The sequence below is a fragment of the Haplochromis burtoni genome, unplaced genomic scaffold, assembly GCF_018398535.1.
Source record: "Haplochromis burtoni strain Fernald_Lab_line unplaced genomic scaffold, NCSU_Asbu1 Contig_204, whole genome shotgun sequence".
NCBI classification, from domain to species: domain Eukaryota; kingdom Metazoa; phylum Chordata; class Actinopteri; order Cichliformes; family Cichlidae; genus Haplochromis; species Haplochromis burtoni.
The window spans coordinates 267,821-291,473 of record NW_024582565.1 but is presented as its reverse complement, the minus strand read 5'-3'; the positions used below and the strand labels follow the sequence as shown (position 1 = coordinate 291,473).

Here is a 23,653-nt window from a genome sequence, read left to right as displayed (position 1 = left end):
TGGACTTCATTAGGTTCATGAAGATGTTTCCCCTCTTGTGCACGAGGCTTCTTCAGTTCTGCCCTTTCGATGAGAGGCGAAACATGCTCATAAATCTAAAGAAGTCTTGTTGCCTTCTTTTCAAGCTCTCAATTTTCAATTTAATTTTGTTATATAGTGTCAATTCTCAACAATAATTAACTCAATGTGATTTATATTTATATAAAGACTCAACAGTATTAGTAAGAAAAATCCCAAGAATCACATGACCCCTTATGAGCAAGCACTTGGTGACAGTGGGAAGGAAAAAAAATCACAATTTTGGTTGGAAGACACCAACCGATGCCATCTACAATCTTGTTGCTATGATAGCAAAGTGCTACAGCCCAGTGTAAGTTGAAAAAATATTTTAACAAACATTTAAGAAAAAGTGTTTAACAAAATTTCGTGGGCTACACACTGAACTTACAGGATAGAAACAAATCAAAATGTGTCAGTCCTTTGCACTAATATCAATCTGATACAAATACCAGCGTTGGTATCGATACTATTAATACTAACTTAGTATAAAATTAAAGAAAGAAACTATGAATTATAATAAAAAAAATAGCAACTTAAACCTAAGCGACCATCTTATGAACAGACATAGTCTAAATATATAGGTGTGTTTTTCACACACGCTATCTAGCAAACTGCCACCCTTAAGAACCAGCTGGTGTACGGCTGCGCCATCTACTGGTCAAGAGGAGAAATAAACGTTTTGAGGCACCTGCATCAATCAGTAGTCCTTGAAGAGTCTTGTTTATCTAGGTTACGCGGGTCATTATTTGGAAAAAAAATACAAGTTCCATTTTTCAGCAAAAAAGGTGAAAAAATGGTACAGAAACAAGGAATGATTGGCATGGAGGTTTCACCAATTACAACCCTAGACAGTATCAATAGCCCCGCCCAAGCCAGCGAAACGGTCCAATCGCAGCGCCGTGCTTGGCGGGGCTGGGCGGAACGTTTACATCCCTGACAAAAAGGTAACAGGTTGCATTCCCAGCAGCAGCATAATGAACTTATTGCTGTGATAATTTCCGTAGGAGTTAGGTATTTCTGTTCACGTTTCCGTGTGGGTTTTAATGGATGTCAGTCAATATATCTAAATTATTATCGGCATACAGGAGGCGAGAGGATACGAGAGGAGCAGAAGATTAAGTTCAGAAAAAAGAGGTAAGTTCACGCTGGGTTTGGGACTTCTCATAGCCAGACAGCTAAACCAGACAGGCGCCGCTCCTCGGACAGTTACTTTGACGCTTTGTGGGTTTCTGGTGCTGCCAAACGGCACTTATTTTTGATTTATGGCAGTTATCTAATAGTTTATTTTGGTATTGTGTCACTGTGAGCCAGTGTAGCTGAGCAGCTAACGATGGTTCGAGAGAAACAGCGCTACCAGCTAACGTTACTCCAAGATAACTTTTGGATTTGCCCGTTAATGAGGGGAACCAAATGACAAATAAAACAGAATAATACGTCTCTTTAAGACAACTGTAAGAATAGCGAAGGTAGGCTTAATGTCAGAGGTTTAACTTTTAAAACCATTAAGTTGTTTAGAAATGAGCCAGGTGTTTCTGTGTACACCTGTGAGACCAGGCGATCTGTCACTGGAACAACGGTACAGGAGGAAGGTTTTTAGCACATAGCTCAAAGGGATAAATGCAACTGTAGGGAAACCATTAAAGGATTGAACCCGGGTAAACAATGGATAAACATGCATTTAGAGTACACCTTCTTTTGTTCTCTTCACAGCTCATGTGAAACTGATGACACGGGCAAGAAGGAATAGCAGATTATAGTTTTGAGGTGGGGAAAGGCTCATGGATTGGGTCATGAATTTCACTAATTATAGCATTGAGCCTGCAAAGCTTCGGGTACAGTTTCAGAACTCGTAATGTGGTGGGAATGCCTCACATTGGACTAACAGATAAAGACCTGTGCCGTGTTACACGTACAAGCAGCTGATACACTCAAGTGTGCAGATAAAACGCCATAAAGTGAGTCTCCCACACTGACACACTTTCCGCCCCTGTATGTGTAAAGGACAGAGAGACCAGTGTCAGGAATTTGGAAAAGGGAGGGGTGTATTTATGTGCTCCTACTTTTGTGTCATTTTTTTATACATTGTTATGCCAATGAACTCCTTTGGCCTGAGAAGAGGAATAAATGGGTGTTTGTTTGAGGGTGAAAGAGGATGAGGGCTTGGTGTTATGTCAAGAATGTAATGGAGAGGGAGTATACTCTGAGGACTGAGTACCTGACTGTCCTTTAAAAGCAGAAGAGAGAGTACAGCACTTGCATCTCTGTTGCTTACATGATCACATTTGTGATTTGCAGGACAGTCCTGTAAAACTTTATGATTCACTTGCAAGAAAAGGAGGATTAAATGTGTCTTTACAGCATCCATATGCCAGCTTTATAGCATGCTGTAAACTAGCTCTCAAATAGTCCAACTAGCAATGAGTTGATGACAGTTTGAATTGATTTGTTTTGTTTGGGGTTTTTTAAAGGCAAATATTTTCAGATATGGTGTTTTGATTCTTCCTTGTTTAGTGTCTGGCTGTTTTCCATCGCTTTCAACCTCATTCAGCACACAGACGTTTATATTTTCATTCTTAAGACGTTTATACAATGCTTACCAAATTTATTAGACCCCTGCGCATTGTAGGGTTTATGGCACATCTGCCCTAAATTAACAGCATCGGTAACCAAAATCATTTTTATGTTTCTGTTCTTTAAAAGTTCTTTAATCAAAATTCTGTTTTGGAAGCAAAAATCTTAATTATTGCTTTATTTTTTTTAATTTTTTTTTTATTTTTTACAGAAGTAGTAAAGCACATTATTATTTTTCTGCTTAAGATGTGTAATTAGAAAAACTTTTTCTGCCAAGTCCAGTTTTGTGGCTTTATGAGGACAGAAGCTCCGCCCACTTGGTCTTCAAACCTTCTGTTTGCTTTTGGTAGCCAATAAAAAGAAAGTTTAAAGGGAGAGCAGCTAAATGAATTGTTTCGGGTGTTTATTAATTGAGGAGTGAAACCAAAGACCAGTATAGGATAAACAAGGTTTGTTTTGAACTGTGACTCATGCAAAGCTGTTCTCGTACGAGAACGAGAGAAGACTGGCTTTACTTAAAAGCATAGCACGTGCTTACGTATTTGTAGTGCTTACGTTTTGGCATGAAGGGTTGTTTTTACACCCTAAGGATATGTTTTTGGCACATGTTGCCATCACCCTTGTCTGCCATCTCCAGCTGTGTCATTTTTGGGCCAGTCTAGAGATGACGCTATCACATTATCCATGTGGATTCTGAGTCAGCAGAGACATGTGATTTCACACGTTGTCGTTGTTTAATTTTTCTCCTCGCCCATTCTGATGTCCTAATTCTTTTTTTCTTTTCCTTTCCACCTTAGGTCTTAAAATGAAAGCAGCTTCAATTCAATTTACCTTTTGAGAATTGAGTTTGAGGCCACAGGCTCGTCAGCATAACTGCAGGGTAGCACGTCTCTCATGAAATTACAAAAGCTCCAGATATAGCTGTGCAAGCAAAGCTGGTCTCTTATTAAAGTTGCAATACTCATAGTTAAGATTCTGGATCTCCAGAGTGAACACTGTTTAGTCGCTTATTGGGTAATGGATTGCTTTCTGTATTTAAAAAAAATAATAATTTCTGTGTTTTACAGACCTGAAACAATCACCTTAGGTGTGACATGTTAGTTTCACATCACGAGTTTAAGATCAAAGGAGAGCTTGTTTGCCATCCTACTCTCAGTATAGAAAGCATGTTTATTTAGAGTGCTGGGGAGAAAAAAAACTTTGGAGTGAAGCCTAGAAGCAAAATTTAAGTATTGAAAATGACTTCTTTTAATCAGATGGACAGTGTGACAGAAGAGAAAGGGGCAGGAGCAGCAGGGGTAGTTATAGCATTCCAGAATTGCTGCCCTCATTTTCCGCCCCACATCAGCTGGACAATGGGATGAGTTCTCCTTCAACCTCGTCCCGCTGTCGGAGCTGGAAGTGCCTTCCTCTTCTGTGACAAATAAACAGATATTCTCAGACAGACATGTTTCTGTTTTACAGTTTGGTTTCTTTACATCAGTTTGGCTCACTTGTTGCTTTACGGGTCACACCAGTTTAGATGAGTATGTCCCATTAAATCAAAGAGTGCACTAACTAGTAATATCTTGCGTGTCTGTGCTGCAGTCGTCAGTGGACCACACTTTTGGTTGACCTTGGTTTACAAGAGTGGGCTGAAAACTTTATGCTCGGCTTCACAAACTTGTTGTGACACACGGCACTTCTTCTGTGGTTCCCAAAGGGTGAAAAAAATCGACCAGCTGCACACAGATACCTTCGAAGGTCATTCTCAGTGACGTCACTCCATTCATTGCTGGGCCAGTCATTACCTTCTTATCTTGCTCCGAAACTGCTTCATATATAAAACCCCTTTTCATAGTTACCACTCCTGCTTGTCTCACTTCTATCTCAGAGGAGCTTGGCTGGTTTGTCTTGTCATACAGATTAAAAAGTTAGTATAGAAATTTTTAAAAAGTGTTGCAATAATTTATGGAAGTATGTGTCTGTGGAAATAGTTATCTATTCGATGGCTACTTTTGTAGCCAGTCCTTTGTAAGGACTGGAGGAGAGGGAGGGTTGTTTCGGAGGAACAGCTTGACTTTGGATTTTATCACACTCAGCACTGATAAGAAGAGAAAAGTGGAGTGTTTCTCTCTCTCTTTCTTTCTCACTTCACCCTCCCTCTCTGTTTCCCAGCCCACTTTCTGTCTGTCACCTCCAAAGGCTGCAGACAGGAAATGGAAGGTGCAGAGCGCAGAGGTGGGGGGTAGTTTTGTAATAGTTTGGGAGAGAGTTGAATGAACCATGCTATTGTGCTGTCCTGGGGGATGGGGTTTACTGGGTGACCTAAAACAAGTTATTACCAGTAGTGATGAAAAAGGCTGGCAGTGACTAAGCTTAAACAAGTACGATGAATGGAAGCATTATTTTAGAAATCCTCATTTTGTGTATTCAGGAAGTGTAAAAAGTTAGGATTAGGCAGTCAAGAAAAAGACGAATTGAGAAATTTCAGATATAGTTAATGAAAGCAGTAGTGACACTTGACTAGTTGCTGTAGTAGCTGTCTGTGTTCAAGGTGTCAAAGTTCAGTTGAGGGAATTAGATTTGGAAACTTCGAAGAGCTTCAGAAGGCTTAGTTTGTCCTCACAGGGGAAAGTGATATGTGGGTGTGTGCTCTCAGGTTAATGACTAATGGAGCGCACTGAGGTTAAAGTCCACATAAGCAGTAAAGAGCTAGAAAGCGCCTATAAATCTCAGAACACGTATTTTAAAAGGAAGTTTGTGTCTCTTATTTTTTACTTTTCAGAATTACCTGTTAATTAAAGTCTACTGTCTATACATTTGTTTTCACAATTTGAGGAATTTTAAAGCTGACACTAATATTATACTTGACAAACAGCAAATAACTATATGAAGATCTGTTTTTAATAAACAATCAGTCTTGTTATAGAACCATGAGATTTTTTTTTTTTTTGACACTAAAAAATGGCCTTACAGTTTACAGTGAAAAATAATCTCATGTGTGCAGGTCAGGTGGATGAACGATGAGTCACAGTATCTTAATGACATCAAAGACTGCTATTTACTCAAAGTTATTATCAGCTGATGTTTGAGGTGTGGCTCTCACCATATATTTTTCAGTATTACTCATTTTCTATTTGAGGTGTGGGAACACTTGCACACATATACCTCAGCTAAACCCTGCATGTAGAAATCTCTTTCTATTCTGGGAAAAATCTGACACATGCACAAATTCCTCTAAGTTTTTCCCTCCCTGCTTCAATACAGTAATACAGCTGATAGAAGTAACCATCTTATCAGAATAAAAGCTTGATGTGCAACATTGTTATGTAGTCATACTTTGGTAGAGTCACAGAATTTTATCTAGAGGGTGGTTGTAACAAAGCAGGTTGTCCATTATTGGTGGTCCAGAAGTCAATGTCCTCATGGAAAGCAAAGTACAAGTATCTTTGATCATTTCCCTTTTTTAAAAAAAATCTAAAACATTCATATAAGGTATATATTGTTGTACCTGCACTTTTAAATCATATAGATGAAATATAAAAACATACAAGAGAGAAACTGGCAAAAAAAAAACTGAGCCAAAAAAATCAAATGAAACAAAAGATCTGTGTGTCATGAGGGGGTTATACCTAAAATGTAATTTGATTGAAGAAAATTTGGTGCAGACATTTAATATTACAGGTAAAACATTAATGGAAATACAGCATATAGAAATCAAAATATCAGAAACAGAGTTTGCATGTTGAAAATCATGAACATCTTCATTCATAGCTTTAACTCTCTTAGGTGAGCTTTTTTGCCATGTCTTGAAGTAGTCTTTAAGAATAGTTCTCCAGGCTTCTTAACAGACATTCAAAGCTCTTTTGTTCTTTTCTCTGTTAAGATGATTCCACATTGCTTCAATAATGTTGAGGTCTAGGCTCTGGGAGGTCAATCCATAACCAATAGTGTTCCAATGTGGGGTTTTTTTTTTCCATCCAGGTATGCTTTTACTACATTGGCAGTGTGTTTCAAGCTGAAAAATAAAGCTGCTGCCAGTCAGAGTAATTCTAGATGGTATTGCATGAAGCCTCATCAGTCTGACGAGGCTTTGGAAAGCAGTAGATGGATCAACTGAAGGGGTCAGATGCATCTTTTAGGTTCTGTATCAGGTCTTTGCTGACACATTTCTTCCTTTCTTAAGGACATGAATTTCAGATACTGTTCAGCTGCCCATGATTGTTTTTTTGGGGGGGCTGCTGCTTGGCAAAAGAAAATGTCAAGGACTTGAGTGAAAAAGTAGTTGGTGCTCAAAGACAAAATTTGAAGGACCTTCAGCAAGCCTGGAGCGCTATTGTTCAAGGCCATGTTAAGAAAACACAAGAATGTCTGGCTCACTGGAAGAAAAATATAAAGAAATGAGGGCGCGCTTAATACTTGGCACAGTACTGTTAGTCTCAAACCAGAATTTATTTTTTTTTAATTACAAAAATATATCTAACTTCTTCTTATTCTACTATTGCCAGTATGACCACACCATCTTCAGGTCAGACGACCCCGGTGGACTATGGTGTCCAGATCCGCTTCATCAATGACTATCAGAATGGTGGAGGGCAGCCTGCACCCCAGCCCAAGACCAAGACTCAGACCACATCTAAATATGGTGTAGCAGTCAGAGTGCAGGGAATTGCTGGCCAACCATATGTGGTTCTGAAGGATGGACAAAAAGGAGATTCATATGGGGTTCAGCTCAAGACCGAGTACTCCTCTGGCTATAATAGCCTTCCTCGGAACAGAGGGAAGGCAGAGCCAGGAACAGAGGGAGGTTACATAGGAGGAGGAGAGCAGGGAGGGCTACTACGCCGGGCTCAGTCTCATGGGTCGCTTCTCGACAGGGATGGAGGGCCGAGTAACGAGGAGTATCAGTTATCTAGACCACCAGGAGATGGAAAGTCTGGTAGTTATGGGAATCTGGATGGAGGAATTGGAGTAAGGGGAGATAGAGAGCAGGGGTGGCATGTCAGTGATAGAGAGAGGGGCACTGAAAGAAATATCTGGCACGGTTCTTATCAGGCAGGGCTTAACAGGTCACTGGGGTCAGTGAGGGACAGTCCCGAGCCCCCTCCTCAGCCAAACGAGCTACACTCTAACAAGAGACAGACGTCTGTCAACAAGTTAATAAACAGGTTTGATAGTGCTAATGCTGGAGGCCAGCAGAGAGGACTGCCCCCTGCCCAGCAACGTCCAGGAGCTACATCTCCTCTCACCACCGCCAATCCCTACACCTCACCCCCATCGCCAACTCACAGCAGCTTGAGGCGCAGCCAGGGCAATGTCACCAAAATTCCTGGACAGCCAGCGAATCAGTGGGCCTCACTGGAGCCACAACGACCAAATCTGACTGAGGCACAAGTAAGAATTGGTTTTATTTGTGGTTGCACAATAAAGTAGATTTTCAGTGAGCTTTGACCACCGTAAACCGTGCACTATTGCAAGAGTAGTTTTCTGATCTATATCTTAAGGTGACCCCTGACCTTTTGCTGGACCAGGGTCAGAGTGCAGAGCTGAGCAGCGAGGAGGAGCAGGCCATGAAGACCATATACAACATCCTGAGACAAGGGTACGTGCTTCCATGTTATTAGCTCTGCTCGCATTCAGCTAATTAAATAAAATGGTAGAAAAGCAAATAGTTACGTGTTTGTAAATTCGTCATTTGACCAGTTTCTCATTTTCACAGGAGTAGTGAAACCGATGTCATCGTGAGGCACAAAGTAAAGCTCATCTTCCAGAACATTCAGCACCTTAAGGTTTGCTTGTTTTGAAAGTGTCAAATTCTATAAGTTTTTCTTTTGCTGTCCACTGAAGAGACCGTTTTCATCTATGTCCACTATGTTGACAGCCCAAACAAAGCATGAGGGAGGAGTGGATGAGTGAGAAAAGAAAGCTTGAGGAAAAGGTGGTTGCACTACAAACTGCACTGCTGGAAGAAAGGAAGGTAAGTGGAGCATAGAAAAAGAAGTAAGACAGAGATATTGATATCTATACTTTCGTGTCTTTCTTGTAGTTTGTATTTTGTCCTATTTACTGTTTTTTGGTGTCACTGTGCTCCTCTTTGCTCTCTTTTTGGTCCCCTCACCCTCCAATCGGTCGAGTTTTCTTTGTGTTAAAAGGGAGTTCTTTCTCCCAAACGTTGCTAAGTGCTTTATCATCTGATTGTTGGGGTGGTCCCAACGATCCTTTGCAGTTCAATATAAATACCTTGAGCTGACTGGTTCAGTAAACTGGCACTGAGTAAGGAAATTTACACTAAACTAAAACTTCAGCAGTGTTAAAGTGACACATTATGATAATAATAATGAGTAGGACAAATTGAGCCATAATGTGAACTTTGAACCATATCTGTAGTCACATTATCTTCAGTTTCAGTGGAAACTGTGCACTAGATTTTAAGACGGTTCCTGTAGTTTCGGTGTCTTGTTGGACCTGACTAGTTTTTCTCAAATCAGCCTCAAGAAGGTGTTAACATTCAGAGTATCCTACCAGAGTAACTCGTTTCTGATTACACGGATCACATCTAGTGCTTCACATAAACACTCAAGCCACTCTTCTTGGAATGAGAGCAGCTACTCCACCAACCAAATCGACTCAGAAACTGTCCTCTGAGTTTTTGTGCCTTTTTAACAAATCTTACCAGGAGGACTGGGGGGTTCCTTAGCTTGGAGTGTGCTTCAGATTAATCCTCAGATTAATCCCTTAAGCTCTCTGGTCGGGTCAGCAACACACACACACACACACACACACACACACACTAATCTAAATAATTACCCATTATATGTTGTCTTAAGGAAGCTGGGCAGGTCTTAATCTCTAATAGCTCTTTATAACTTAAATCTCTTACACATATTGATTGGTGCACAAATGCAACCCTGCTTCAACATTTCCTAAAAGCCCATTGTTTATGCCAGCAGAGCAGACGGTGTTATGTTTCACTGCCCTCATTTATTCATCATGTCTGTCTGTGTGTAGGACTCTGTTAGCAATTCTGATCCTGCTCTGAAAGCAGAGCTGGAGAGTTGTCTGGATGAAAATCTGCAACTCCAGGAGATGCTGGACCGGAAGAAAAATGAATTAAACGAAACACAATCGGAGTAAGACCATAATGGCATGCACACACGCAAACACATTTACAAGGGAAAGCAGCAAAGGGCATGGTACTGCTACATGCAAGACTGTTGGATGACACAAGCAACTACTGTAGCTTATTCACAAAACAAATGTGCCGGTTATATTCAAAGAATCCCTCACAGGCGTGTTTTTATTCTCATTTCCTTGAAGGCTGACTCATTTGCGTATGGATCGAGAAAACGCTGAGAAGCGGGTCAGAGATATGGAGGACCAGATGGCTGAGTTTCAAGATGAGCTGAGAAGAGAGAGCAGCAACAAGACGGTATCTCAGACATTTGGCCTCTCACACACACACACACACACACAAACACTGATGCACCGGGATCGTTTATCTCACCCCACTTTTTAAATAAACTACTGTGTAGCTTCTATTTTTTACACTCTTTTGAAAAATCCTTTACTCTGAAACAGGAAGTTGATGTTCATTTAAGACATTTTTATGAGCGAGTGGTCAGAGTTATCAGGTTAATGCTGTATTTCCCTTGCATGTGCAGGATCTGGTTTCTTGTCAGGCGCAGCTGATGGAAGTTTTGCAACTAAAAAAGAAGCTGGAGGAGACACTGCGACAGAGAGAGAGGGAGCTTACAGCTTTGAAGGGCGCTCTGAAGGAAGAGGTGGCATCACATGACAAAGAGATTGAGGCGCTGCGAGAGCAGTACAGTGCGGATATGGACAAGCTCCGTAGCAGCATGGAGCAGGTGTCTCAGGTGTGCACTCACAGTAGCAAACTTAGCATCACTTACAGTTGGCATGTAGAAAGATGGATAAATACTTTATTGATCCAGGAAATTCTATTCTGTCATCATTATCCTGCCACGCTAATGCACCGGGATAAAGAATAAAAGTTATGTAGGTACAAAACATTTTATATGTACAGCCATGTTAAAAATAAAGAAGAAAAATAAGTTAAAAAACTGAAATTGGTCAAACAGCCTGTAATTCTTAAGAAACAGCAGCAAGGAGGTTGTTTCATTCTTTCAGCTGCTTGGTTTAGGGGTCACCACATTGGATCATCTGCCTCCTTTTCTATCACACCAACCTTCCGCATGTCCTCCTTCACTACATCCACGAACCTTTTCTGTGGTCTTCTCTTTCCTCCTCCTGCCTGGTAGCTCCATCTTCAGCATCCTTTGTACCACTATATTCCTCCTCTGCACATAAGCAAACCATCTCAGCGTAGCCTCTCTTTGTCTGCTTGACCCGAGCGCTTCCATTAATGTACTCGTTTCTAATTTTGTCCATTCTGGTCACTCCTAATAAAAATCTCAATGTCAGTGCCACCGTCTCCAAACCATACATTAAAACAGATCTCACTATCTTGTAACCTTTTCCTTTCACTCTTACTGCTATCCGCTCCACCTTTCCAGCACTCTTTTTTTTCCTCTCTTGTGCACTGTCTGCTGCTTTGACCCCAGGTATTTAAACTCGTCTGCCTTCACTATATTTACTCCTCGCATATTCGCTGTTATACCTGCCTCTTTCTCATTCACACACATGTACTTTGTCTTGATTCCGCGAGCCTTCATTCCTCTTCTCCAGAGCATACCTCCACCTGCTCGCTACTCTTACTACAGATCAGTGTCGACTGCAAACATCACAGTCCCCAGTGATTTCTGGCTGACCTCATCTGTTAACCTGTCCACATCGCAAACAAGAATGGGCTCAATGCTGATCCCTGATGTAAACCCATCTGTCACTCCAGCCGTTCACCACTGTCTCGCTGTCCTCATACATGTCCTGCACAAGCCTCACATGCTTCTCTGCTACTCCTGACTCTTTGCTACTATCATATGCTCGCTCTCGATCCATAAGACACAGCTCCTTCTGACCTTCTCTATACTTCTTCACCAACACACAAACATCACATCTGTAGAGCTCTTTCTCAGTATGAAGCCATACTGCTGCTGCTTTATATTTCTAAAACAAGTTGAAGGATTTTAATACTGAAAATGGTTCATACAACAGAAAATGATTTAATTTCGATAGCCTTTTCAAGGACTGAGATGAAAGCTTTTCTGTGTGTTTGTGAAAGTGCAGCATTTGTTGAGTTTTACTTGAATATTTGAAAGGAAAAGCCATTCAAATGCAAAAAGAGAGATTTAACACACGCTACGAAAGAGAAATGACACAACAGGTGATCAGTTTTTCTGTCTCCTACTTAAGTCTCATGCAGGGATTGAAGCAGAGCGCCTGCGTGTAAATGCGTCAGTTCGCTCCCTGCAGCAGCAGCTGGAGGACTGTCGAGATGAGAGCAGCCACTGGATGGAGCAGTTTCATTCGACCAGAGACGAACTTCGAACAACTAAACAAGAGTGAGTCTTAATACATTCTGATGTAACAGTCGTATCATTCGCAGTGTTTAGTCATCATTGCTGACCTGACTTTGACATTTCCAGTGTTCACGTGGACATGGATTTTTGTCATCATCTTGTCATGTTTTCCTTTGCACTCTCTTTACTAATGTGTTTCCATTCTTTCTCTCTCATTCTACCTGGTAAATGTTTCTCACCCTCTCTGTCAGAGAGACACCCAGCCACCCTGAAACACAGTGAGAGTCGCAAACTAAACAGTGTTTGTTTAGCTTTACTGAGCTGTAGATGTGCTGAACTGTGCTAACAACTGTCCATAGTGTCAAGGCCATTCGCTCTCAATAAACGTATTTCATGATTTTATTTTTAGCCCAAATCCAAGTGTTTGTGTCTAAAACCAACAATCAAATATGGATCATATTTGTTCTAGTTCTACTTTTAATGTGTCTAGTTGTCTAGTCACAATTTGAACCTTAAAAAATTCTATTTTCCTGTTCTTCGTTGTGTTGATATAGTGGGCTGAGCTACTGTAAAACAGTGTCTAAGCATAAACCTTTAAACGGACGGTTAACTCCAAAATCAAATTTACATCTTTTGTCCATGTCCATTAGATACACCTTGCTAATAACAAATTAGCACTTTTGAATCCTTTGTAGCACAGATTGATCAAAGCGCTGAAACATTCCTCAGACATTTTGGTCCATGTCGACATGATAGCATCGCACAGTTGCTGCAGATTTGTCAGCTGTCCATCCGTGATGTGAATCTCCTGTTCTCCACATTCCAAAGGTGCTCTGTTGAATTGAGTTCTTGTAGCAGTGGAGGCCACACTATTACACCAGCAACCTAAGCCTTTGATACAAGGCAAGCTGGATCCATGCTTTTCGTGTTGGACCCCAACATTTGAATGTCACAGCAGAAATCGACACTTCTCAGATCAGGCATCCTCTTCTGTTGTCCATTTTTAGTGAGCCAGTGTGAATTTTAGCTTCAGTTTTCTGTTCTTCGCTGGCAGCAGAGGCGCCAGGTGTGGTCTTCTTTATACAATAGCCCGTCTACTTTAAGGATCAATATTTTGTGTGTTAGAGGCTCATCTCAGTTGTAATACGAGATTATGTGAGTTACTGCCCCCTTCCCACCAACCTAAGGAATTCTGGCTATTCTCCTCTAACCGCTGGCATCAGCAGGGCATTTTCTCTTTTTTTAGACCATTCTCTGTAAACCATAGAGACACAGAGTACGGAAAATCCTAATAGATCAGCAGTTTGTGAAATACTCAGACCAGTCCATTAGGCACGAATAACCATGCTACATTCAAAGTAACTTAAATCATCTTTCTTCCCCATTCTGATGCTGTTTCACCTTCAGTTTTGACCACGTCTAAAGCTGTGAGCCTAAATGCATTGAGTTGCAGCCATGTGACTGGATATTTGTGTTAATGAGTAGTTAAACGGGTCTACCTAGTAAACTAATAGAGTATATATCTATCTATTTTATTTGCTAATGTCTATGGAGAAATCATAACCATAAAACCTTTTTTTTTTAAACTCAGTCAGCAGTTTAATCTAAGAACTGGGGCGATCGTGGCTCAAGAGTTGGCAGTTCGTCTTGTAATCGGAAGGTTGCCAGTTCGAGCCCCGACTCGGACAGTCTCGGTCGTTGTGTCCTTGGGCAAGACACTTCACCTACCGCCTACTGGTGTTGGCCAGAGGGGCCGATGGCGCAATATGGCAGCCTCGCTTCTGTCAGTCTGCCCCAGGGCAGCTGTGGCTACAACTGTAGCTTGCCTCCACCAGTGTGTGAATGTGAGAGTGAATGAATAGTGGAATTGTAAAGCGCTTGAGGGTCTCGAAAAGCACTATATAAATGCAATCCATAATAAATATTTTCACTTTTCACGTGCACAATCTTTATTTATTAAAAAAAAAAAGCACTACAGAGGAAAAATGTGTAAATTAGATTTTGGCATAAACTGTCCATTTTAAGATGCTGAAGAGTGGTGTGGATGGCCTTATTTGTGTGTGTTTAGCAAAAACTATAATATAGACTTTTTTTCTTGTGAATTTATTTGACTGCTGTGTGGTAGCTGGAAATCAATTTATTGTGTCACTTAAAAATAATCTTTTAGCTCCATGAAAACAGCAAAGCAAATTCTGATACATCAGAATGATTAACGAATACAATCAAACTGCTCTTGATCAGATAATAAAACATTATTTAAAACAATTATATATGGATTGATTGGTTAAGATCAGATGCACGTGCACATTTCATAGACTCCTGCAGACCCGTCTGGAGAAGGAGGAATTTGAGGAAGAATTAAAGGAACTCCAAGACAAAATGACTTCCATGAAACAACAGACACCAGACCCCAGCCACACACAGACTCTCAGCCAGGTGCAGTAGACAAACGCTATACTTCATCTGATCACGGAGGCTTTGCCGAATGATCTGTTTAACAAAATGTTACATTTTTGTTTAGGAGCTCCAGCAGTGCAAAGCTGATTTGCAGAAGGGCAAGTCTGAGGTAGAGAAAATGAGGGTGGAGTTTGACAAGAAGGTCATGGAGGTCATCTCTTTGAAAAAATCTCACCAGAACCAAGAGGCTGAACTGAAGTATGAGATTGACAGGTTGAAGGGCCAGTTACAGAAGGCCAAGGAGGACTTTGCTAAAGCACAAGAGAAAAATAAACGGGTAGGTGTAATCTCCCAGCAAAAAAAATAATAATTTAAACTCCTGTTTTAATCATAAAAACTAGCCAGTTTGGTCGACACATTTCTCTGAATGTGGTAGTTTTGGTATTAAAATCATCTGTTTAAATGACTGTGGTTTATCCTCTGGTTTATCTTTTGTCTTCCTGCCTATAGCTGCCAGACCCAGCAACCATCTCAGAGCTAGAGCAGAAGCTTAATGAGGCCCAGGGTGAAGTTGCCCAGCTCAAAAAGAAGCTCTCATGGACTGAAGAGGAACTAGACACCAGTAAGGCACAGCTAAGCAGAGCTCACCTGGACATTAACTCGCTCCATGATGCCCAGCAGGAGCAGGAGGAGGCGACTGCTCGTCTAAAAGAGAAAATCTCGAGATTAGAGGTAAGGTTGCATCCCTTACAGCACCACCCAGCTTAGTGATGCCTGGGAAACTGTTCACATTAAGGCTTATTTGGATGTCCTCTGTGGTTTCCTCAGGCTCAGCTGCAAAGCAATGCTACAGAGAGCTCAGAGGCAGAGCTCGCACTCCACACTGAGGTTAGAGGCCTGAGATCTGAGCTCGATGAGGCTAAGAGGAAAGCCTCCAGGCTGAGCCAGGAGCACCGTGAACTCAGCCAGCATTTGGAGGATACAGAAAAGGACAAGGAGGCCCTCAAACAGACCATCAGCCAGCTCGAGGACACTAAACAACAGCAGGAGAGAGCTCTAGAGAAACTCAGCAAAGACGTAAGAAGGATGGATCATTTTTATACCTGTTCAAATGAAAAAAAGTCTATATCTTGTCCTCTCTGCTCACTGGAGGATACACAGCACAATTCATTCTGTTTTTGTTTTGTCCTGCCTGCCTCCGTCCTTCTGTCAGTATGACTCTCTAAACGTGTCCTTAAGAGAAGAAACGCAGGCTCTCAGGGTTCAACTGGAAGAACAGAAAGAGCGAGCACGCAAGGAAGTGCAGGAGGTGCAGCGTCACGAAAACGATGCTCACTCTGAGCTGGAAAAAAGCCAGATGAATAAAAGGAAACTGGAGGAAGAGGTGTGTGCCTGTGGTTTAAGGACTTGTGTTTTTAACCTTTTGACTGAGTTTCTTTTTTTTTTCATTGTATTCATGTATAGACAGGTAACGAGGAAAAAAAACTGTCTGATTAAGGCCCTGCATGGTGTATAATGATCCTTCATTTCAAGAGGAATCAACCCAAACTGTTACGGCACTATATCCTGTCTGAATAATAATCAAGGGTTTAATTCTACTTCCTCTAGCACATGCATGACATTTCTAAAAAATCTGATCGCTCTAACTAGATATCACGGCAGAAGAAGGAGCTGCTTCTTGCATGTGAGGAGAGAGACAACCACCAGCTGGATAAAGAGCTGCTCGCCAACAGGCTGCGCCACCTGGAGGGAGAGCTGGAGGCCAGCAAAAACAGCCACAATGAGAAAACCCGAGAGATTCGCATCCTGGAGGTAAGCGGCTCATCTGCTCCTCTCCTGGTTTGGGAGAATGAATCATTTGGGAGTGTAACCCATGGATACTGTGCTCACAGCTTTTAATACTTGTGCTCTGCATGCACTGACTCTGTGACAGTCTGCACATCTATTACATTTATAAATCAAGGGTAGCATAGCTATCAAAATATGATAAATGCTGATTATTTTAATAAACACAAGTAGTGTGATTTATTTATTAGTGTGTTTTTTTCCAGCGGTGTCTCCTCTGAGCAGCTTATTAAACTGATCTCTTCTTGTTTCTATCAGGACAAACTAAAGCGTTTGGAGGTGGAGGTGGAGGAGGAGAGAAGCAGTGTGGATATGCTGACTGATCGTGTGGCTCGCAGCAGAGACCAGATCGATCAGCTCCGCTCTGAGCTCATGCAGGAGAGATCCTCGAAGCAGGACCTGGAGCTGGACAAGAATGCAATGGAGAGACATGTATGTGCACATGCACCAAATTTGTGTTTGCTAAGTTAACCAAAGTATTGTTTAACTCTCATGTATTATCGATTTAATTACAAATAAAGCCTTTGGGTTTACATCCAACATGTCTATACTTTTTAACGTCATATTTGCTCATGTCTGTCTTTGCAGCTGAAGGAGCTGAGGAGTCGTGTGGTTGACATGGAGGGTCAGTCGCGTTCCTCTGTAGGAGTCTCCCAGCTGGAAAGCAAAATCCAGGAGCTGGAAGACCGTCTGCGGAGCGAAGAGAGGTGCAGTGAAAACAGCAACTACTGCACTCATGTTGATCTATATAGTGAAACTATTTATTTATTGCTGTGTTTGAGAATGTTTTTGTAGATTTTTGTATAGAAATGTAAAGAATGAGTCTGACATTCCTCTTACTCACAAAAGTGATTATTATGCATTGTTATTAGTGAGCCACCAGAGCACTGACGTTTATGCTTAATGTGCCTCAGCATTCAGCGACCCTGCTCTATAATTTTATGTAGTCTGCCACTTCATTCCTGTGGTTCCTAGATGCTTCCACTTTGCAGAAATGATGAAATGTCACAGACCATTGCAGTACCACACTCAGTTTCAGTGAGCTCATTTGAACAACTCATTTGTTCACAAAAGTTTGTAAAGGCAGACTGTATGGTTAGGTGCTTGAAATTACACCTGTGACAGAGAACATCTGATTTAAACGATTAGGAGATGTGGCTTTTGTCCAAATAGAGTATGCTACTGTTTTGTTCCAGATGGCATCACAGGTATTAATTGATGACGATCATGAGTTGTTGTTCAGGACAATCCTAAAATCTAGTAAATTAAACGTTTCATTAAATTGGTTTTGTAGGTTTTGTAGGTTTTCTAGGTCGTGCTCGTTTTTCTGTCAAGTGATTGAGTCACTGTTTCTAGTTGTAACATGTAACAGCAGTGAGTTGGTAAGCGGTTTTGCTCAGTAGCTGAGAAGTCTTGCTTTCTTTTTCTGACTTCAAGAGAGAAGAACACTGTGTTGGCAACACAACGTCGTTTGGAGAGGAAGCTAAAAGACCTCAATATGACACTGGATGAGGAAAGACAAACACACACTGAACAGAGAGACCAGGTATAAATATTTACCATGTGCTGAATGTAAATACAGAAATCCACTCACAGAAAGTGGAAAAATTGAAACGCATACTGGCAAACCATGCTTAAATGTCAACTGGTGTTGCAGCTTGCTCTGAGAGTGAAGGCTCTGAAGAGGCAGGTGGATGAAGGAGAGACAGAGCTGGAAAGGTTAGACGGAATGAGAAGAAAAGCTCAGAGAGACCTGGAGGAACAAATGGAGCTGAAAGAGGCTCTGCAGACCAGAGTCACAGCACTGGAGACTGAGCTTAAGTAAGCGCTTCCTTTTCCTGTCCCATTCCTCTTTTCTCTTCCAATTTGTTACTCAATGTGAGCTTCTGGTAACGATTATGCAAGGCTCTTCTTGGCAGCCAGATTATCACAGCTGTGTGTGTGTGTGTGTGTGTGTATGCGTGTGTGATATTAAGTGAGAGAGACACCATCTCCTCCTACTTGCGTCACAGAATGAAAAAAAACTGCATTCACATGATGTAATAATCAGTGAACTCACATTGTTTAGCTGTGACACATTGATACAGACACATGGTAAAGATTCACACAGCCTCCCTGAGGTGCAGCATTACACAGTCTGATGTGTGTAAAACATTCCAGCAATCAGCCACATGTGGATCGGCGATTTCATTAAACTAAAACGGTACATTACTCATATACCACAGGGGAAATTAAATTACAAACATCCTCTAACGAGTTCCAATGAATTGCATGTAGTTCTTTGGTTTTACCAGCAGAGGGCGGGGTATCCAACCACTTTAAGGATGATCAGACTCGTGCTCAGATGTTGATGTACACTCATCATGGACATGGACATTTTGGGCTTTTAAAGATTTCTTTGAATTGTTCTGTCTTCAATGGTGGATTGACTGTACAGCAAGCATCTTCAATGACTAATAAAAAACAAGAATTAGGTTTAAATTGACTTTGGTATTTGGTAAGGCCAAGGCCTATTAACACTCATTAGTGATCGTGGTTAACTACAGTTGATAGTTTCTCGTTGCTGGCATAAAAATTATTTTTTGACAGATCTCAGTGAAAATCTAAGAATGAGAATTATGGATTTAGGTCTCTTGGAGCCATTTCTAAACAATTGCAGATTCCAAGGTCAGGATTTCAACCAATCATAATGTAAGCACAAGTTATTCAGCTCTGTCACCAGTTTTCCAAGAAGACCCAAACGGTTTACCTCAGATGACACAAAGATTTTGTTATTTAACCACAATGACATGAGGTATGTTTGGATGATTAAAGGTGAAGCTTTCCAACGTAAAAACACTGTACAAGCTGTCAAGCATGTAAACACCTAGATGGTTTAAACTTGGACACAGTTGTTTGTTTTAACAGGACAATGATCCCAAACATAAATCAAAATAGTTTTTTGAAATGGATAAAAAAGACAAACATTAAGCTTCTGGAATGGCATTCCCAAAACCCTGACCTCAACCGTATTGAAAGATTTTTACACTATGCCTAAAGGCTGTGTGGATTCCTGATGAGTGTATGTAAACGTCCTGCCATGACTGTAGCTGTGTAGACAGTCTTTTTTTCCCTTATCAAACCTGACGGCAGCTGATTTTGTGAATGTGGTTACTGATAGTGATTATTATGTCTCACAGGAGGAAAACTCAGGCAGCAATACGCCCAGCTTTGGATTCATCAGCTCTCAGCTCAGACGATGACGACAGTCTTTACGATTCCTCCACCATCACCTCCATCCTCACAGAGAGCAACCTTCAGACCAGCTCCTGTTAAAGCAACGCTCTGAGAGCAGGTCGAAGGTGGGAAAATAAAACTCTGCCAAGACTATGGAGGAGAGTGTGCAGTTTAAAGGCTTGGAGTAAAGCCAAAAGGCACTACAGACAATGAGGCAGGGGAACCTGGGGAGGTAATGACTTTTTTTTTTTTTTTTTTGCATACCAGTATGAATTGAAGGAAACAAAACATCCTCAACATTTGAGGGAATTTCCTTCAGCATTCAATATACGCAGGTGTCCTCCAGGGTACAGTTGAAATCCCTCCACTTGATGCACATTGTACACCAGCAGACACTGGGGACTAGTCAAAAACCTCCGGCATACAAAAACTTATCACTAACCAAGTCGGTATGTTAACTGCATGAGAAGAAATACAATCTGAAACAAAACAAAAAACAAGCAGTTTATGATTTTCTTTTTTTTTTGTTTGTTTTTGGTACAAGTTCATCATGCCCTTTTCAGGGATGAAGCCTCTGGTCAAGCACTTAAAGCTGATCGTCTTGCCTTGAGTGAAATCCTCATCATTTCCTTATTTACGTGTTGGACTTTTTTCCTCTGCTGTTGTTCTACACAATGCAAAGAAATGACGTAGATTTTCTAACAAACGTGGACCAAATGTTGACACTGCGAGCATTAATTGTAGATACAAACAACCTCACATAAAAAAATCTTACGTTTTCTGAAAGTTAAATTACTAACACAACCTTATGTGGATTGCATTTTGTTGTTTCTGAATAAAAAGTGATTTTTTTCACTGAAAACAAAAATATTTAGTTTTTGTTTAAATTTTTAGCTATGGAATATGTCCGATACATTTGAGACATTTAATGACAGAATTCAACGTCAAATAATACACAGGGAAGCTGAATTGTACAATTATAACAAAATTGCCATCTTATATTTATTGTTTTGGGGAGAGACATAAATTCTGTTTGTGGTGTGATGGGAGAAATGGGAAGAATGTGTGAAAGTTCAGGTTAGACTTACCTGGTGAGTCTTTTCTGCATCTCAAGAGGATTCCTGGTTTTCCAGGATTTCCAGTGTTTTGGTTTTGTGGTCCATCCAGACAGGAAACAGTCTTTTCACTGAACAACTGTTCTGAATATGAAATGAAAAAGCGTTTTCACTTTTAGAGCAAAAGTAGTGGCCAAAATTTTCAATTAGTCAGAAGATTAAAGCTGCGCAGCTCCTGTGCATTCCCTTATATCAAACCAGTTAAACTTATGCTGTATCTACTTTGTATGTAATTATAATGCCTTGAAGTTGTTAAAGAATCATCTGTAATTCACTTGACAATGAGTTTTGTAAATGTATTTTTTTTTTTTTTAAATTTTGTAAACATTTTTGAAAAATCAGTTGAAGTTAAAATCACTTTTTTCCGTAGTGTAAAACTGTTTTCAGAGAAACTGGAAAATAGTAATGAATATGATTTATTAAATGCAGATAAACATGTTGAATCAAAAGATGCTGGTACGCTGTCATTGTTGGCTGGAAACATTTAAAGCTGTCTGTAATTAAGTTTGTTTGTTTTTTTGTATTGCAATAATTAAGCCACATTAAATCTATTAATTTAAAGAGGACAACAGCCCTACTTCACAGTGAAGGTTTTTACTTGATAGAATTTTGTACCCTAGCCTGCCTCTCTTTCTGTGTGTCTCTCATTGACTGAGACAGCAGGGTCCATATTGTCATGATGGCATCATAGTGTTGCTGCACAGCCATGAAGAGATTCTCCCGTTCCACCACATTCCAAAGGCGCTCTGTTGGTTTGGATTGAGATCTGGTGACAGTGGATGCTATTTGAATACAGTGAACTCATGTTCAAGAAAACAGTTTGAAATGATTTGAGTTTTGTGACATGATACGTTATCCTGCTGGAAGCAGCCATCAGAAGAGCACAGTGTGGTCATAAAAGTACGTACATGATGAAGAACAATATTCAGATACGCTCTAAATGATGCTCAGTTGGTACCAAGCGCTCAAAGTGTTCCAAAAAATATCCCCCACACCATTACACCAGCAGCAGCCTAAACTGTTGATACAAGGAAGGAATCTGTAACCGCAGACGTTAGCCTAAGGAGCTTGGAAAGAAAAGCAACTGGACGAATTTTTAAGTTTCTTGAAAATAACTTAAAGACGTCGAGTCGCTTTTCTTTCCAAGCTCCTTACATTACCATGACCTGGATGACAGAGCCTTCACAGACACCTAGACATTAACCCTCAGCTGCCACATATAACACAGAAATCTACAAACTAACATTTGTCACTTCTAATCTAAACCTGTTTGCAGTTGATAAATGCTCTCTGTATAGTATCACTTCCAAAGATACAATATCGCAAAGATTGCTCATGTTTGTTTTGGCAGCAGCACCAAACTTCTCAGGAATTAAAGGTGAGTTCCACGGAAGTCTGTTTCCTATTAGTGTTTGATAAGTGCGTATTTGGATCTGGCTATGATTTCTAAGCAGTTTTATTCCAGTCTGCTTCCAGTTCTTTTGGAGGAATGTTTTTTTTTTTTTTTAATGACATGTTGCCAGTGTGCACAGAAAACCACAGGTGTAATTAATAACTCTGATAACACAGTTTCTGTTTATTTCAGTTTACCTGCCCCAAGGCTCTAACACAGAGGCATGACTTACACTTCATTCATAAATGTTTTAACATAGCTGTACTTTTATTCTGTGGTAAAAAGTCTCCTGTGGCTGTCCTTAAATGCCCGTCTTTCCTTAAGTGAGTGAAGTAGCCTATACATCCTGCATGAACACTTGAGAGAATGACAGCAGATTCACACAGATTTTAGCTTGGCACTTTGTAGATTCAATAACAAACAGAACAACATCCATCTTCTGCCACTTATCCAGTTCAGAGTTGTCAGGAGGCTGGAGTCTGTCTGAGCTGTCATGGGGCGAGATCCAAAGTACACCCCTGATGTTCCGCTCTGTGGCAGAATAGAACAACAAGCTATAAATTGTTTTAAAACTGCACATTTTGCTTGTTGTAGAGGCCACAAATGAGTGTTGTTTTGACTCCGGGTGTCTCCTGTTGCATAACTGTTTCTGCTCATCACGCCTGTGATATCCGTCAAGCAGAGCAGAATCAACCACAGCTGCTGTGCTGATAAAAGATTTTATCAACACAGGCACACATCCATGTGATTACAGGGGTCAGTCAAATCTGGATGAATATTTTTCTTTCTTGTCTGTTAGATTTCAGCTTTCTGACTCAGCTCATACATTCTCCAACACCCCAGAACAAACTGACATGCTGGCACATTGATGAGGCCAGTTAGAGAACAAAAGATGAGGCAACAAGCAAACAAGACTTAGTAACATTAAACTGGAAGACACTTTTCTCAGTTAAATCTGACATTTCACAAAGCGACATCAGAAGAAGAGCAGAAATCAACCGTGCGTTGGGCTCCCGCGCTCTCAGTACACTGTTATCATCATGTTTTTACATTTCTGGCACAAACATGACAGTAACGCTCTAAGCCAAATCTGCCTCTAACTTTGTTTATTGTGTGACTGGAATCATTTTTTTTTAAAGAAACAGTTGCACGATTATTATCATCATCATAATTAAACATTACACTGTTAAAAGTGGACATTCACACAGCAAAGAGCATGAAAATCCCGAAACCAACCTGTGCAACACCCTGACAGACTTAAGACGAATTTAAAAACGTCTGTTTGTCGAAGCTCTAACTGTGTAAATAGGATTAGGGCGTGCAATGCAGGTTACTACAAATAGGCCAGTGTGTTTGAGCTGGCACCGTGAATCTCCCAGTGATGCCCAGTGATGGATGGTTTGTTGGTGTCAGAAGCACAACTGGGTGAAGCGTTCCAGGAATGTACCGAGTCAACGTGAAAACAAGTTCAAGGAAGCTTCTACAGAAGTGCAAATGAGTGAAATAATGAAAGGAGACAATCAGCAAACTCTCCTCACTATACTGGGAACAAATCTGTGGCTTTTGCTCTTTAAGACACAACATTTTATGACTTTAGGGTTTTTTTTGCTGCATTTTTAAAAAAGATATCAAAGTCA

The 23,653-nt window shown here is 40.7% G+C and overlaps 1 protein-coding gene across 1 annotated transcript; it reads left to right on the top strand.

Moving 5' to 3' along the window:
* Window positions 1-997: 997 nt before the first annotated feature.
* Window positions 998-21,059, top strand: LOC102306333 (cingulin). Its single transcript, XM_005936062.2, has 21 exons — window positions 998-1,194; window positions 7,122-8,007; window positions 8,118-8,215; window positions 8,333-8,402; window positions 8,495-8,590; window positions 9,622-9,743; window positions 9,931-10,042; window positions 10,275-10,487; window positions 11,944-12,092; window positions 12,302-12,328; window positions 14,366-14,486; window positions 14,572-14,784; window positions 14,958-15,179; window positions 15,276-15,524; window positions 15,661-15,831; window positions 16,098-16,259; window positions 16,551-16,724; window positions 16,881-16,999; window positions 17,730-17,838; window positions 17,950-18,113; window positions 19,472-21,059. Exons 2-21 carry the CDS (start codon window positions 7,123-7,125, stop codon window positions 19,605-19,607), a joined length of 3,612 nt encoding a protein of 1,203 aa, XP_005936124.1. The 5' UTR covers window positions 998-1,194; window position 7,122; the 3' UTR covers window positions 19,608-21,059.
* Window positions 21,060-23,653: the final 2,594 nt, after the last annotated feature.

Bases quoted from the DNA above. Each gene is read 5' to 3' on its own strand.
- LOC102306333 (XM_005936062.2), top strand. From the start codon at position 7,123: ATGACCACACCATCTTCAGGTCAGACGACCCCGGTGGACTATGGTGTC. The intron at 8,403-8,494 runs GTTTGCTTGTTT...CTATGTTGACAG, and splicing joins AGAACATTCAGCACCTTAAG to CCCAAACAAAGCATGAGGGA. The intron at 15,832-16,097 runs GTGTGTGCCTGT...CGCTCTAACTAG, and splicing joins AAAGGAAACTGGAGGAAGAG to ATATCACGGCAGAAGAAGGA.